The 17,898-nt window shown below is 36.8% G+C and overlaps 2 protein-coding genes and 1 long non-coding RNA gene across 8 annotated transcripts; 1 reads left to right on the top strand and 2 right to left on the bottom strand.

The window, feature by feature from the left end:
- Window positions 1-781: 781 nt before the first annotated feature.
- eri1 (exoribonuclease 1) lies at window positions 782-4,683 on the bottom strand. Its single transcript, XM_067423149.1, has 7 exons — window positions 4,344-4,683; window positions 3,794-3,954; window positions 2,807-3,023; window positions 2,586-2,669; window positions 1,943-2,052; window positions 1,577-1,691; window positions 782-1,424 (listed from the first exon to the last, which is right to left on the bottom strand). The coding sequence occupies exons 1-7, from the start codon at window positions 4,428-4,430 to the stop codon at window positions 1,182-1,184; spliced, it is 1,017 nt and encodes a 338-aa protein (XP_067279250.1). The 5' UTR covers window positions 4,431-4,683; the 3' UTR covers window positions 782-1,181.
- A 432-nt stretch (window positions 4,684-5,115) lies between these two features.
- ppp1r3b (protein phosphatase 1, regulatory subunit 3B) lies at window positions 5,116-8,567 on the bottom strand. 4 transcript variants are annotated; one of them, XM_067423923.1, is made up of 3 exons: window positions 8,407-8,567; window positions 8,056-8,311; window positions 5,116-6,958 (listed from the first exon to the last, which is right to left on the bottom strand). In XM_067423923.1, exons 2-3 carry the CDS (start codon window positions 8,067-8,069, stop codon window positions 6,073-6,075), a joined length of 900 nt encoding a protein of 299 aa, XP_067280024.1. In that variant the 5' UTR covers window positions 8,070-8,311; window positions 8,407-8,567; the 3' UTR covers window positions 5,116-6,072. The 4 variants fall into 4 exon arrangements, with proteins under 4 accessions (XP_067280024.1, XP_067280023.1, XP_067280022.1 ...); XM_067423922.1 differs by having other exon boundaries at window positions 8,056-8,327; XM_067423921.1 differs by having other exon boundaries at window positions 8,056-8,567.
- A 3,302-nt stretch (window positions 8,568-11,869) lies between these two features.
- Window positions 11,870-12,944, top strand: LOC137045802 (uncharacterized). Of its 3 annotated transcripts, none has more exons than XR_010898842.1 (5): window positions 11,870-12,108; window positions 12,213-12,273; window positions 12,382-12,441; window positions 12,573-12,710; window positions 12,874-12,944. It is a non-coding gene; the product is annotated as an uncharacterized lncRNA (long non-coding RNA). The 3 variants fall into 3 exon arrangements; XR_010898843.1 differs by having other exon boundaries at window positions 12,075-12,135; XR_010898841.1 differs by lacking the exon at window positions 11,870-12,108 and having other exon boundaries at window positions 12,153-12,273.
- Window positions 12,945-17,898: the final 4,954 nt, after the last annotated feature.

The raw sequence follows: 17,898 nt of genomic DNA on the forward strand, positions 1-17,898 counted from the left end.
ACGCGACGCTCGCATAAACAAAGGCTTTGATTGGTCTGAGTGGTGACGAAGGACGCGTCGCGAATTACCAGCGGTTTTGATAAGGGGTTGTAAAGGAGTTTGAAAGTAATTTCGTTTCGGTCGTTTTGGTTTAACTATCATTAAATCCCATTATGTTTAAGACTGTGTAAATAATATAGCTTTCTTCTAAAACATATCACATGAAGCGGCATCTGAATCCCGTTTACCTAAGTTATGAATTGAATTTTATTCTACTAGCACACTGGAAAGAATAAAAAAAAATATATAATAGACTAGGAGAAACTCAAACCCTGCTGGTGGGCGCTGTGTTGTTTACGATTACAGAAAAATGTTATTTGACGCCATCTACCGGACACGGGGTGCAGATGCATTGATTTTGATAAATAATCGAATAAATCAAATCAATGGAAATATTAACGTTTTCTCACATTATGAGTGAGAAAAATCACATTAAAATACATGCCCTAAATATTTTTTTATTAAAAATGATTACAGTACAAGTTTATATTATGGTTATAGCCTAGCCTTGAAAAATAGATATGGTGTCCAGAAACTGGTTGAACTTTATGTGGACAAATCACTGTTGCATAACCACAACATATCTAAACTTTGTGTAGACTATAAGGGTTAAAGAACCAGAGTACACAAGTTTAATCAACAACAATGTAGCACCACCCGTGAATCAGATTTCAGGCAAACAGGAATAAAAACTGAATATGGTATAAATGACCTCTTTTCATAATAATATTGTAAAGCGGCATTATTAAAAAATTGTTTTATTAGCAATAGAATACAAATTGAGCTTTTCAGTTTTTCAACCGATGTGCAACAAGCAATGTACAACTATTAATCATCCACCGGGCTTTAAAAAAAAACCCTTTGCCTGCAGCTTCTGTTTCAGTTCCCCAGAAGCAAGTTTGAAAAAACAGTATATAAAGCCAATTTGCTGTAAAGGTGAAGCACAGCCTCACCCCACTGATATGCTATGATATAAGCAGCAAAGAAATCCCACGCACAATTGGAACAATTTAAGAAAACACAGTTAGGCGTGTTAAAGAAAAACAATTAGGTAATTGTTTGTCCTAATTACCTAATGCTCACACCAAGACAGGTTTTTATATTTGTCCACATTAAACAATGTTAGTTTTGGGAAAGTCTTTTTAGTCTCTGTTCTTGGGCATTTGAGGCACTGGAGCTCCTTCAATGGGGGCAGAGATGGGCACGCTCCGTGGTTCTCCTTGATGCAAGCACTCGTTTACCCGCAGCTGACAGCCGTCCTTCAGCATGTGGATGGCAATTCTGGCAATGTTGCGGGAGTCATCTAGACCACAGTGAGGACGTCCGTCATACTGCATGCCAAGATTCTCCAACATGCAGATTAGTTTCGTCTGAGTACGAGGAACCTGATAGACAGGAGGAGACTCATGAAAACCTCTGAATGTAACTCCAAAGCCAACTTGTTATTTACAATTGATATTCTTTATTTTCATTCCAATTTTTTCTTCTATGACTTTGTAAGGAAGGAATCATAAGGAAAATGAACATGAAAGCAAACCTTATAAAAGTTTCCATAAGACTTTCTGATATTGATCCATTTTCTGGCGAACTGTGGGTATCTGATGTGACTCAGTTTGCATTGGGTACGAAGAAATTTGCCCATGTCCCATGACCTACACAGACAAGACACTGAACAATATATATTTTGCTCTGCACCAGGGGCGATTCTAGAACCTTTTTAGGTTTCAGCCCACCTGTCGGTCATCTCAGCCACCCCCCACCCCCCTTTGTAAATGGTAATGGTCTTTTACTACACATTCTAACCAAAGGGCGAAGTCCCCAGAGAATGGAATCCTAAAACCGCCCCTGCTCTCCACATTGAATGTTATTAAAGTGATGCTTAAAATGTCTGTTTCATCCTTACCCATCTGTCAAAAATGTATATTTGTACTTAGTTCCGAGTTCTTTTTCCTGTAGCCAAGAAACTGCTCGATTTAGAACTTCATTGAAAGTTTTTGCCTCATCCACCATTTTCTGAAAGAAAAGAAAATGTAAAGCATTATATATTCAAGTTTGAGCAATTGCCTTACATTCAATATTAGACTAAATACAAACGTTTGTGGTCAGTACAATCGTTTAAATGTTTTTTTTTAATGTCTCTTTCTCACCAAGGCTGCATTTATTTGATTAAAATACAATAAAAGCAGTGATGATATGAAATACAATTACATTTTAAAATGTATTTTTCTAGTTATACTTTTCAGCATCATTACTCCAGTGTTACATGATCCTTCAGAAATCTCTCTTATATTCTGATTTGGTGGTTAAGAAACATTTATGATTATTAACATTGAAATCCGTTGTGATGCTCAATATTTTCATGGAAACATTGATACATTTTTGTCAGACACTTTATTTGAAATATAAATCTTTTATAAATATCCTAACTTTTGATTAATTTAATGCATCATTGCTGAATAAAACTACTTATTTCACACTGACCATAAATTGTCTAATGGTATTGTACATTACTTAATTAATTCAGTTAGCAGTTTGTTAAATCTTGCCTGTGTGATTCCGGTAAGTTTCATACAAAACTCTGAGAGCTGTGGCTTCACCTCTGGCTTAACATACTCCTGAAATGAGTCTACCTGCAATGACAGTAATGAGATTACAAATATTAACCAGTAAATCAACTAAAACATTTCACTAAACACACTGTATGGTATCATGTTTGCCTGGCAAGAATAAAGCACAAGTATGCCAGACTGTTCCCTCACCAACTCACAATCTCCAATGTGCGCGTGTCGATCAAAACAATTGGGAACTCGATGATTTCATGGAAGTAGTCAGGTGGGTTATTCTCTTCACATGTTGCTTCAAAATCCACCACACAGATGTAGTCAAAGTATGCATCACCTTTCACACTTGCAGCAGCTGAATGCAACAGTTTTTGCCTTTTGTAGTAACTTTTGAGGCGCTTCTTCAGGACATCTTTAACACCACTGAAAAGACCATGAATAGTATGAGTGAATTTGTAAATAGCAGGTAAAAGTGTTAGTTCACCCAAAAATGAACATTCTGTCATTGATTGCTCCCCCTTATGTGGTTCCATAAGACCTCCGTTCGTCTTCAGAACACAAATTAAGATATTTTTTATGAAATCGGGAGAGCTCTCAGGCCCCTCAATAGTTCATGTGACTATAGCAGTTCAACCTTAATTTTAGGAAGCGTCAAGGATGTGCGCAAATAACAAACAAAAATAATGACTACATTCAACAATGTCTTCATGTCTGTGTCGGTCTCCTACGGTGTGGACGTAGTAAATATCATGCATTGCTTCCGAGCTACGCCAGCACACCAGGCTTACCATTGGCCGATGCTGTTCACGTGAGCACTACGACGCAGGACCTGGCCAACGTAAACAGCGTAGGAGACTGACACAGACAAGAAGAAATTGTTGAATAAAGTCACTATTTTTGTCACTATTCTTGACGCTTTATAAAATTAAGGTTGAACCACTGGAGTCACATGGACTATTTTAATAATCTCTTTACTACCTTTCTGGGCCTTTAAAGAGGTAATTAAAATGCTGTATATGAAGGGGTCAGAGAGCTCTCGGATTTCATCAAAAATATCTTCATTCGTGTCCCGAAGATGAACAAAGGTCTCATGGTTCTGGGACAACATGAGGGTGAGTAATTAATTACAGAATTCTCAGTTTTGGATGAGCCAATCCTTTTAAATAACTGTAAAAACTAAAAGGTCTCAATACCGTGTGTCAAGCTTCAGCTCAACACATTTCGCACGCAGTTCATCTCTATTCATTCTGTTAATTGCGCCGTTTGCCATTGCGATCTCTTTATACACCGGATCACTGAAATCTCCCTGCTTTGGGGATGAAGGCTCCTGCTCTTCATTTTTTTCACAGGAAGCCTAAATGTTCGAAAAGGAAATGCAAAATACCAATTTAATATTTATATTAAATATGAGTCACAAACACACACACAAAAATAACAAACTGACACTGTTCATCAGTTCCACAGCCATAATATAGGTGGGAGAATTGTGTTACTGCTTAATTTCTAAAACAATTTATTTATTTATAATTTTATTTAAGTAAGTATTTGCCCTGTAATGTAAATGTTTAGTAATTGAAAAAATATTAAACTCAACCCTTAAAATATTAAACGTTAGGGGTGCAGAAAAATAACGGATCTCTTTCATTATTTAGCAATCTGCCACAGCAATACACAAACAAAGACTAAAATATTACTGTAATTTTAATTGAAACAGGAATTCGCTAAAACTGTTTAGATACTCACATTAGAACAGCATTGCTCCTTCTGTTCTCCCCCAGACGTTGAAGTGTCATTTGCAGGTTGACTGGTCTTTTTCGGCGACTCCATCATTTTTGACAGTCTAACGTTAGTTCATTTCAGAAACACTGCAACACATCTGGTTTTGCGCGTTCACGCTCGCAGTCGCTTTCAACCTTACTTGGAGCGGTGCGAAACTATGCAACCCTAAACGCTTGTCTCGATGTCTGGTTTATTTTGTACACATTTTGCTTAAAATTAGCGCCTGTAGGTGAAGAACTAAACTTCTATGCTTAGCTAGCCTCTTAAATGTGAGCCTGGCAACTGACGTCACAGCGCGCACAGGAAGCTTGTCATTGAAAAGTCAAATAATTATAAAATAAAAGCCCCTCTCAAACTTTTTATTTTTGTCAAAACGGTTTATTCATGGTTATTTTCTGTTTCTACTTGTTATTCAACAAAAAATATACATATATAAAATTATATAAATAATGTTATATACATATAATAATATGTACATTTAAAAAAATTAAAACTGTAATTTTTGTGTAAGTCATATTTATTGCAGAGCTTAATTTGCAGACTAAACTAAATTTGCTCTAATGTTTCCAGTTTCTTTGGTAATCCTAGCGCTTTATAATAATAAACAGTGCATTAGGCTACTTTGGCCACTCAAGCATTAAAAAATGTATACATTTCAACATGTATTGAAATAACAGGTAATGACAAATCACAACTCTTATCATGTTATTCTACTTTTTCAGGGAGGCCAGATAAGTTGTTTTCATATGCAAATACTTTATTTGAATTTTTAATGACTATGAACATTTAAAACATTGCATTAAAAATGCACATAATGAACATACCTAATACCATTGAGAGAACTTTTTTACGTCTTTAAAGTGGTTCTGACAAACTTGTATTCACATTCAAACAATGCAATTTAAAATGGGTGACAAGAAATTAAACACTGCAACAAAATAAAGTGCATACATTACCAAGAGAGAAAAAAAAATACTATATACATTAACATCCATCACAAACATGATAATCCTGTTGTGCAATCAATTACAGTGAGAAAGTCATAGTCAATTAAAATACAGAAATACCGACACATTTAGAGTTATACATTAAAAATCAGCTGTTCAGGAAAGAACAAAACATATGAGAGGATTTGCATACACATGTATCTAGTCCATCTGATTTCACATTTCTGGGAAAAACACTTTCTTTTTTGTGCTCTTAGTTCAAGAAAAAAAGATTCATGCTGACAATTGTCTCTCTCAAAGAAATAATCAGGAAACTTGTTATCAAAACGTATTGGTAATGATTTAAAGTTTAGCATATATCCTGGCCTGCAGAGTCTTAATTTAATTAACATTGTATTATCTTATAAAGGTCCACGCAAATCCATACAAACCCAAAAATCAACCACAAAAACTTTTACACAACCCTGCACAGAAACTAGCATTAATGCAACTGGCAGGCATTGGAAAATAAACAGAAACTTTTCATTATTACATTCATACTTCACCATGAACAGTATTTAAAAAACATAAACCACATAATCCATTATTACTGATAAATATCTCAAGTGTCCTCAGGGATTTACAATCTGACACTTCAACTAGAGGCCAAACAACAGCAAGTTATGTTTTAAAGTAGCACTTTAAAGAGGCATTTATCACAATGTCTGATGGATGTGTACAGGATAAACTGCCCCAAAGGTAGATTCTTAGTAATAAGGACCAATGTCTTCATATCCAGCATAGCTTGGCCAATTGGGAAAGATTCCCTGAGAGCATCTGGGGCTGCCAAAACGGTCAAAATGAACGTCCCAATCAGTCACGCCATATCGCTGATGGCCATGGCTTGAGTCATTTGAACTCTTCTTCAGTGCTGACTGAATGATTCTGTAATTCTGTCCTTGGTTGTTATCCCAGAGCGTGACACCATTGACCTCATAGCAAATAGCAAACTCAATATGTTCATGTGGGGGCACTTGATCAGGCAAACTAGCTTCGAACGAAAAGGTGTCGCGGTTTGAGCCGGTGTAAGTGTCCTTTACGTACTGGCAATTTATGTCTGTGTGGCTCTTCCAAGTGTCAAAGGTAATTCGAAGCTTAACTGACTTTTCAAAGGAAAGGTTTTTAACTTTGACTGTCCCCGCTATAGATTTTTCCTTAAGCATGCAGTGTTCGAGGCAAACGTGATAATTTTCTATTCGCTGACGAAACTTTAAGTAATCTGCAGACGGCTGGTCAAAGTCGAGGGTTAACTTGTCCTTCCTTTCTGATAAAGTCAAAGAAGCGCTAAAGAACTGCTCGATGCTGGTCGGGATGTCAATGCGGTCATCAAATTCAGAAAAGATCTTCACCATCGTCAAGGCGAGACCCTTGTGATCAGCAAAAGACACTTGTTTTTTGGCCCTTCTAGGTTTCGCCAAGGATGCGCTGATGCCATTAAACTCTGATTTCTCCCTAGAAGAGCTAAAACTAAGATTGTTACTTGGACACTGCCGTAAACATGCCCTTGAATTCAAATACTCTTCATTTGACAGATAAATCGGCATGGCCAGCTCGATTGGCATGGTGGATTCGTTGGAAGGGCAGCCACGTGCACTGAAAACACAGAAAAGTGTATTAATAACCAAAGTCAGAAAAGTATATCCAGGTGTGGGAAAGTTGGTCAAAAGCAGATCCAATTTTTCAATACACGACTCATTTAAATTTCACACTTTAAAGTAGCACAGCATGCCGTCCTTAATACAAACTCAGTATGATATAAAAGAAACATTATGAACACGGAGCGTGCTCAGCTTAATAAATGCCCGGAACGAAATAATTAAACATTATGCAAAAGATTGCAGAAAATGGGTCAAAAGTTTCTCATCTGGAGGCTAGAGGACATGGACTTGAACAAGAGGATATTGAGCACCCTCTGGTGTTTATAATTTACAATTACATTTAATTCAAAATGATTAAATTACAAATCTTAATGTTTACAAAAAAAACTGCTTAATTTTCTGAGAAAATATCTAAGGAAGTAATGAGTGTTGTAAAATGAGTTCAATCATGATCATAAATAAGCAGCACCTTCTTGGGGTGACAGTTGATGGTTTAAAAATGTTGTATTTACAGGACAAAATACAATTGATATGTAGGCCTAACAATCACAAGATTTATCAACATGATGAAAAACTAAAAATCTTAATATCATGACTGTATAGCCTACTGCATTAATTGCCACAACTGAGAATAACTAACCCTTACACACTCCATGGTTATATTTTGCTAAACGGTTTAGTAAATTTCTATCTTTGTTTCTGACTTGCAGTGTCTTCGTTACGTTTACAAATGTAAAGCTAAGCTACTTAATTTAACAAAAAGCGATTACCACAATAAATAGGTATCAATCTCTAAGGTTACCTCTCACGCGCTAAAACATGTTTGAAAATTGCAATTAAGCAGCATGAGGGCGAAGTTGAAAGACTTTTTTTTTTTTGCGACAAATATTGCATTAAAAAGTGTTATTTCACTCCCAGGTCTCGAGTCGACTACTAGCATGTATCCATATAAGGTTATGAACAAAGAAACACTGTTCCGGACTGTCTGGGCAACGCGCGCGATAAACTTATTTAGTTTGAAGCAGAAAATTGTGCATTGAAATAATAGGCAAAGCAATCAACTTTAGAAACAAAGGGTTGGGTACACCACACCTGTTGGAGCTCATTTGCAGTAGCAGCTTTCGTCCGGGTCCAACATACCAGCACCACAGCCTACTGTTGACCCTCCTGTCTCAATCGGGTTTTTTTTGTTGTTGTTGTTGTTTTATTCCACTGTTATGTAAAATTGTCTTCCCTTTCACATATTTGTAAAGCATTACGTCTCTGTTGGTAGGTTTGCGTGCATGCTCTTCCTGGTTTGTAGCGAACAAGTTTCTTCCCTCTCTTAGATATTAAAAAAAACTGCACGCTGTAACACGAATCAACTGCATAAATGTGTAAATCCTCGCGTGCGCTTTAAATGCATTGCAAAGAAGCAATCTGTGAACATATGTTAATGCATACCTGTGTTACGGCATTTGAACTGGGTCGAACTGCTTCCACAAACCCGGTGTCTGCCTCGTGTGTAACTATGCGATTCAGCATAGGAGAGTAATTAGCTCGTGCTGCTGTGTGTTCTGAGCTTCTGAGGTTGACCCGGCACCAAAATTACATTTTTTGCCGACGATCAGTCAGCGTTCACGTGAACTACCTATTTGGACCAATCATCGCAGGCTACAGGGGCATGCACGCACCCCATGCTGATCAATGGCACATCACGTGACTGAAAGGACTGGGGGTCAGTAGGCCATGGAGGCCCCACTGTTACAAATATGCACCTCTTGTCCTCCCATGAACATGAACCTACTAACTTCAGCATAGCGTTCCATGACCAGTGTAGATCTTGTGTTTTCTGTTCATTAGCTATTCTGGAGATTATTGTAAAGCTGTAAAGCAAAGGAAAGCTACTATCTCAAGGACAGTTGCACCTGTGACTGATTTCTTTTCCACACCCAAGGTTTTATCTAGTTGTTTCTGGCTCTCACTTGTAAAAAATCAATCTAAAACGAGTGTCCAACATGCCAGTCACATGCAGATGAAGTCAAAGCAACAAACAAAGCCTGCGAGAAAAAAATACACAATGACCACACTGGTCAACAGTGAAACAGAATCTGACTGATTTTGGCTCAGAAAATTGTGGTGACAGTAATTAATATTTCCTATTACCATCTCTAGTCTATTTAGAAAATGCTGCATTTTTGATAATGTGCGTCACCTCTATTAAAGGGATAGTTCACCCAAAAATTACCTGACAAGCCAGACCCACATCAAGATGTTGGGTCTGGGAGCTCACCATCCATAGTTATGTTGTCACACGCTAGGAACGATCACCTAGAGGGCAAAACAAGGCTCTCCTCCATTAACTCACCAGTCCTTTTTTCCCAGGTTTGTAGTCAGTATTAATGCAGTAGGACGGTGATATTGAGATACTGGATTCTGTGTGTACACCTAGTTGATGTTGCACACTTTGTACAGGAAAGCAAATGAACACAGAATATTAGTGCAGCACGAGGTTTCTCGCTAGGTGTTTTCCCCATTGAAACCCATTATAAAGTAAAAGCTGCGTTCATATTGCGGGTTTCATCTGCTTACCTTTGTGTGGTGTGCTAATATCACGGCATTACTGCACTTTAATGGTTTAAAACAAGTGGTCAGTTCACCCTCCATCTGCTTGATCAGCACTATAACGGTTTTACTGCATTATTAATCTGTTTAAAATCAAGTAGTGGAACAACTCGATTTAAAATAAAACCCATATCAACAAATCCTAGATTAGCGTTAAACTTTGCTTAAAGGTGCACTATGCAACTTTTCGTCCACTGGAGGGCGCCTATTCTAAACGGCTCGCGAGTACCGGGACTTTTATTATGACGGGACGGGACACAGTTGCCAGGCACCCGTACTTCCGCTTTTTTCCGTTCAGGTAAAAACAGCTATTTTTATCATATCAGATACATTTAAGGGGCCAAGGGCTTCGGCCATCCGTCCACTCTCTTCCCTGAACTGAAATGAAGTAGTGGGCTGTAGTTTCCACACGATTGACATCAGGTTCAAGTACGCCAGGTTGGCTGGTGGTTATGTTGCCCTCATACCGCCTCCCATGGCCGAGACTGGTATTACGATACCTGTCGGGCCGGGGATAGTAATGCTACTGCTAAGTAAAGGGGTACTTTAGCGCTGGGAAGATGAATCTGTATTTAAACTGGGTCATCAATGTAGTAGAAATGTGAAATTATTTTTGAATTTGGTGCTTTCTAGACTGAGAAAAGACAGAAAATGTATTTTTGTCTCATGTGGATGAAAGACTACAATTCCCAGAATGCTTCACTGCTCTGTGAGGCCATTCCTAAACCCACCAACTTGATTACTGTGACTGAGTTAGAGAAGACACTACAATTAAAAACTGAACGTGTCTGTTCAATATAATGAGTGAGTCTCCGCGCGAGTATCACAGCACTGAGCACTAACTGCAGGAGTCAGATAAATGAGCTGAGCTCTCGTGATGAGAGCTGAGGTAATCGCGACTACACTCGCGGCATACATTCACAATGCGGGTTCAGTCTGGCGCGTTCTATTTCATGACTTTGCAAGCTTAACTTTCATAGAAATTAATTTGAGAAGTTAAAAGACTTCCATTGCTCACCATAGCTCCGTTTAAATGAGTGCCTGTAGCTGAGCTGAGCTCTGAGTTTGATATCCATCCCCCATGAGCGGGTTCAAAACATGAGGAAATGACTCCCTCTGCTGGCTGTAGTCTTTAGCCTTTGGGCAAACATTCCTCCTATGAGGCAAATATCGTCAATTTGCATCATAGGAGGAATTTTTCCAGAAATAAAATGCATAAATCTCTTGTCTCAGGGGGATATGAGGAGGGGAAGCACAATCATTTGAATATGATACAAAGCCATATGCTAATCGCTGAAGTAACCCTTTAAGGTTGATATCTCTGCAGCACTATAACATGACATTTTTTAATGACATCATCGCCCTTATTTTTTTCTCTTTCTTTTGATGCGTGTAGGTCATTTTTTTGAACATTTTTACCTCAATTTTTACACATGGCACCTTTAAAGGGTTAATTCACCCAAAAATGAAATTATGATATAATGTTAATGACTCACCCTAATGTCATTCCTCACCTAAGACCTACGTTCATCTGCAGAACACAGTTTAAGATAATTTATATTTTAGTCCCAGAGCATATGCAGCACACTTTACTGTCCATATCCAGAAAGCTAATAAAAACCTCATCAAAGTAGTCCATATGTGACATCAGATGGTTGAATCGAATCGAATAGAAATAGAAACACAACACACATTCAAATTTAATTTTTTTGGGTGAACTATCCCTTTAAGCCATGTTTTTGTTCAAACATACTCCCAATGAGCCATGTGGATCATTAGTCCAGTCAACAGTGACTAGACATATCTCAAAAGCTCAGTTATCATATACACTGTAAAAAATTTTTTTGCGATTTTGTTATTTCAACAAATTTTTTTCAGTAGAGATAACTAGATTGTCCAGACAACAAGGCATTTTAAGTTTTCTTGTCCTCAACTAGACTGAAAGTTAAGTGAACAAGTATAATTGTTGTTTTAACTCAAAAACATATGTTGAAATAACTACACTAGATTTTCTGTTGAATGAACGAGTACAATTGTTGTTTTAACTCAAAAACATATGTTGAAATAACTACACTAGATTTTCTGTTGAATGAACGAGTACAATTGTTGTTTTAACTTAAAAACATAAGTTGAACTGTTCTGGATTTTACTCCAATTATACTTTAGTCTATTTATTTAACTACAGTAAACTAAACTTAATCTACTATGTGCAGCTGATTTATATACAACACTCTAATTATATAGATATGACCACATTTATTTAACTTACCGTATTTAATACGTACCATTCCACACCATATAAACCAAGTCTTAATTCAAGGAGTCAATGAGTAAAGAGTTTTTGTATTAACACGGCTAGTGAAAACAGCGCCATCTGGCGGAGAGGATAATTATGTACATCCAGGAAATGCACGTGCTGTATGCGCGCGCCCCCGTATCCCCTCCCCCACCGACTGACAGACCAGACGCCATTTCCATTCAATCGCAATGCTGAGCAAATGAGTAGTGTTTACACCGGCATAGTGTTTTATCTCATTAACAGTATGAAGTTTATAACATTATATTGTGGTAGGATGGTGTGTGTTTGTGTGTGTGTGTCCATGCGCACCTAAACTTAGAGATATCTTCTTTGACTCGCGGTGCAGAGCGGAGGATAGAAACAGGCGACTGAGGCGAGAGAACTTTTTTACAGGGAAATATTATAAAGTAAGTGTTTTATCTCATTTACCATTTGTTTTTCATAATTTATTGATTTATACCAATATGTAACTTATATGCTGTGCGCGTTTAAAGAAGCCAAAACTTTTCTCTCAGGGGACATGACTCACCGTGCAGTGCAGACATGGAGTTTACTTTTAACCAAGATAACACAAAGTAAGTTACGTGTTTAACCTCATCTACAAAGTGTATTTATGACATTATATTGTTTTATAATTATATTTGTGTGTGTGTGTGTGTGTGTGTGTGTGTGTGTGTGTGTGTGTGTGTGTGTGTTGTGCTCCCAGAGCCGTTGAAATACAGAGTTCCTAACGTTACACGCTTTTACCTCGCGGGGTTCATGGAGCTCTCAACAACTCGCGCCGTCTATTTCTTCGAATGGTTGGAGGTGGACAGCAGTTTCACTATATTTGCTGCAATTTCTGGTAAATATTAACTGTATGAAGTTAAATAATATCAAATTGTGAAATTTGAAGTATTCAGCCCTAATTAAATCACATTGAGTCATTGTACAGTGTAAACATTGCAACATGTTGTCAATAAGCCTATAATTTTTTTTAATGTTTTTATCTATTGCTCCTTGACAAGAAACTGAACTGGTTTACGGATCGGATGAAACTACATCTCGCTTCACTGCATGGTCTCTCTCTCAGATCGCCATCAGTTTCATGAAACTCCTTGAAAATTATTAAATGTGAGTTTGAATCGATACAGGTAAAATAAATAACTATTAAAGGGTATGTTCACCCAAAAAGGAAAATTACCTCATGATTTACTCACCCTCAAGCCATACTAGGTGTATTCCAGACGAATACAATCGGAGTTATATTTAAAAAAAATCTAAAGCATTATAAATGGCAGTGAATGGCAGTCCAAATTTTTAAGCCCAGAAAAAAGTGCATCCATCCATTGTAAAAGTAATCCACATGGCTCCAGGGGGGTTAATAAAGACATTCTGATGTGAATCGATGGGTTTGTGTAAAAAAAAGTTATAATGTAAAATATGTAGCTTCTGGCGGGACGGCCTTCCGTATTAAAGTTACGGAAAAAGTGTAACTGGCATGGCGATGTCGTCGGATGTAGAGGGGAAGAAAAACGCAACTGGCGCAGCGACGGCATCGGACATGGTGTAAAAAAAGCGTAATTGCCGCGACGATGACGTCGGACGTGGCATAAACCTTTTGAACTTCAAGAGGCATTACACTTATTTCGTAAGTTGAAGGCGGTCCGCCAGAAGCCTTTATTAACCCCCCGGAGCCTTCTGGATTATTTTTATAATGGATACAGGGCTTGACATTAAGCATGTTCATGTGCTTGTCCAGAAAAAAGTTTGATATTTTGTGTGTGTGTGTTTTAAATATAATTTATTCTGAAGCAATATGCTGACCAGTATTCAATCAGCTTTGACATATTTAAATCTGCATATTTGTGAATTTTTTAATTATTATTTTTTACCTTATATAAAGGGCATTTCCCCTCTAATCTTATTAAATATAGGCTATGCTTCAGGTTTCATTTTATATTGTAAAATTTGATCTATACATTAATTTAAAATAAGACACTATAAGGGCTGTTACCAATCACATTAAATAATTTACACCGAAAAATGTAATTTGCATTAAATAATGTTTTGAAATGTGTATTTTTGGATAGACCAATAATGTTTAAACATCAAACCAAACCTCCAGAAGGGTGGTAGCAGGTGGCCGTTTTAATGAGTGAGTCATTGAGTCGTTCATTCAAACGATTCATTCAAACGCTGAATCGTTCAGTAACACACGTTGCTGTGACGTGTTGCGGTTCTGCTGTGAATGATTTTCACTGCTGAAATAGAACAAAACATTAAATATTGCTTCTTAAATGTAAGTGACCTTAAGGGAATGTTAATTTAAGTGAATGTTAATTAATTGTTTTGCTATGAACTGTCATGAAGTCAGTGTCATTTTCAGTCGTGGTGGTATTCAGGAAAACGGGTCAAGTGTTGTAATGTCTTCTCTAGAGGCTGCACAAGTGTCAACAGCGCGACCTTGTTATCGTCAGTTCATTATATATTATTATCCACTATCAATCGCCACTTACACTAAATTAATGCAATCATTCTTGCATTTTGGTGATTCGCTAGCTATTTTTTGTTTTAATCAGGTCCATCGGGCAAGTAAAATTCTCTTTCACTTGTCCCTTCGAAAAATCCACAAGCGTTAATGTCGAGCCCTGGGATAGATGCACTTTTTTTCTGGGCTTCAAAATTTGGGCAGCCATTCACTGCCATTTATAATTTTTGGATTAGCCAGAACTTTTTTTTAATATAACTGATTCAGGGCTCGACATTAACGCTTGTCAGGGACAAGTGAAAGAGAATTTTACTTGCCCGATGGACAAGGGCCTGATTAAAACAAAAAATAAACTAACGTTAGCGAATCACCAAAATGCAAGAATGATTGTGCATTAATTTAGTGTAAGTGGCGATCGATAGTGGATAGTAATATATGATGAAATGACGATAACAAGTTTGCGCTGTTGACACTCGTGCAGCCTCTCGAGGAGAAATTACAACACTAGAGCCATTTAAGCTGTTTCCTGAATACAATCACGACAGAAAGTGACTCATTTCATGACGGTTCCATAAACATTACATTAACATTCACTTAGTCACTTACATTTTAGATGCAATATTGAGTGTGTTTGTTCTATTTCAGCAGCGAAAATCGTTCACAGCAGAACCGTAACGCGTCTCACAGCAACTGAACGATTCAGTGTTTGAATGAATCGTTTGAATGAACGACTCAATGGCTCACTCATTAAGAGGGCCACCTGCTGCCACCTACTGGAGGTTTAGTTTCATGTTTAAACATACTTTCTAACATTTGTATTTTGTCTATTCAAAACAACAAATCTCAAAACATTATTTAATGTAGTTGTGATTTTTCAGTGTAAATTATTTTATTTGATTGGTAACAGCCCTTATATTGTCTTATTTTAATTTAATGTATTGATCAAATTTAACAATATAGAATGAAACCTGAAGCAGAGCCTTTATTTAATAAGATTAGGGGGAAAATTCCCTTTATAAAAGGTAATAATATTCTACATTTCAAATGATTCAATTTTTTTTTTTTAAATCACAAATATGCATATTTAAATATGTCAAAGCTGATTGAACACTGGGGAGAATATTGCTTCAGAATAAATTATATTTACAACGCACACACGCACGGAAAAACAAAAAAATATCGAACTTTTTTCCGGACAAGCACATTTTTTATTTGGCCAAGTGAATGAACGATTTACTTGTCCGAAGGACAAGCACATGAACATGCTTAATGTCAAGCCCTGTGATTGTATTCATCTGAAACAAGAATGTAATACACCTAGGATGGCTTGAGGGTGAGTAAATCATGGGCTAATTCTCACTTTTGGGTGAACTAACCCTTTAATATGACAGTGGTTTTAAATGTTGTTTTTGTTGCTTTTTTGCATTTGAATATTGCACTTTACTAGTAGATACAGCATGAAATAAACATGTATAAACATCAGAGAATATGTTTAAAGATACAGTACAATGTATGAAATCTGTATTGTCTCATGTAATCGCAGTGTTTCAACTGCGCAAACGTTAATAAATGTCAATAAATAGCTTTTAAGCAATATCATGTCACATTTACCTCAGAAAAAATATTCTGTCAGCTAGAAAAAGTATATTTACTATATTGCATAGTTATTGTATTGCTGTTCTTTAGTATTTAATGTATGTTTGAATAAATATTTTATGACAGCACCACTTAAAATTTGTATCTGTGTCTCATTTTTTTCCAGCCAGATGATGATGAGAGAGACATTGTTCATGGGGTTAATGTAGGGCATCTTGACCATGAGTGAGGACATCAGACATGATAGTGCCTTCCCAGATGATGTTGTGGATGTGGATGTCATACTAGACGGAGATTGTGGTCATGGATCTAGAAGATGCCCTAAATGCCTTTGCCACACTGTTTGGGCTCGAGCTATGAGGTTATCCAACTTTTTATTTTATTTTTATTTTTAATCTAGGTTTAATGGTTGGGGAGAGCTGCAAAGCTGAAAAAAATGCAGTGAGGTAACGCTGGTGTATATGTGCTGTTTATGCTCATTGATAAATGTACTGAAGCTTGAGAGCTTACACATTGTTAATTAAAATGAACTTAAATTAAGTTTAAATTAAAATGGTATAAAGCCAAATCAGAGGTGTTTAACAGTCTGTGCCGTTTATTTTTGCAATTTTCTGAAGAAAGGACATTTCAGACTTTTTGTGTGGTTGTTTTTGGTGTTTGTTTTTGCAATAAATATAAATGTGTACTGATATGTGTTGCTGTGATTTTAATTTGCTTAATATAGGTTTTATTCTAAATCAAATGTAATTTACAAATCAATATAGTAATGCAATTAATACTTATTAAAGCAGCTTTGCAACCAACTAAAGTGAAGTTATGATGACTAGAACATTTAAGTTCAGAAAACTGAAGTGAAGTTATGATGACTAGAACATTTAAGTTCAGAAAACTAAACTGAAGTTATGATGACTAGAACATTTAAGTTCAGAAAACTAAAGGGGAAGTTTTTATTACTAAATGGAATTAGTTCAGATAACTTATCCATATAAGTAAGAGAAACTTAAAAAAACCAATGCAAAAAGATAACAAAATATATTAAGTTAAGTCAACAAATAATTGTTTACAGTGTACTCTCTGCTATCCTAATGCTTATTTATATCATATCATTATAAACCACTTTCGCTGCATCCGAAATCGAATATTTCTCAAATATGGTAGGCGTATGTGAAAAACTGTACACCGACAAAGCTTTGTCCGAATTCGAAAAACAGGCAAAGTGAACCCGGACGACCTATACTTCCTTTCAATGCACTTTATTATTCTATGATTTATGAATGGGAGTGAAGCGAGATAACAGACGCTGATAAGGTGACAGTAACAACATGGTGGATGTAGTACATCTTTTTGGTGTATTTCCTTCATACTACTCATACTTTAAAGTACTTTTTAACAGTTGCATAGAAAGTTTAAATTCAAATGCCTACTCAGACTTAGACTTCGGGCGCACCATTTGTTTTGGAGTAGACAAGTTGAGGAACAGGAAAATAAGAAGTTGCTGTTATTTATCAAGGATTCTCAGTTGAAATAGGATAATTTCACATAGAAAATCAGAAATGTCATAATCTGGTTTATCCACTTGTTGTGCTAATGGCAGGTTTAACATGATGACGGTTCATAGACAGTAAAAGAAATGGACAGAGCGTTCCCATAGACTTCAACGGCGGAAAGTGAAGTCAATCAGAGGCACTCACTTCCTGATGGCTGAGCGAACTGCACAGGCTCAGACTGAGCTTGACGATGTAGATGTGACGTGAGCAACCTGTCTGACAGTTGCAGGTCTTCTAGTAGTTGTGGAAAATGAAATCTGAATCACGTTGTTTAAATGTTTTGTCCCGTTGCTTTTGGCTCACTATCGGCTTCTCCCCATTCTTCTCCCTTGACTTTATCGGACTTTATGTTTCCACGTCCCCCGACTGCCTCAAAGACAGTTAAAAGGGACTTTAAGCAACAGCCACTGATGGAACGG

This window comes from Pseudorasbora parva, chromosome 18, assembly GCF_024679245.1.
Source record: "Pseudorasbora parva isolate DD20220531a chromosome 18, ASM2467924v1, whole genome shotgun sequence".
Lineage (NCBI taxonomy): Eukaryota > Metazoa > Chordata > Actinopteri > Cypriniformes > Gobionidae > Pseudorasbora > Pseudorasbora parva.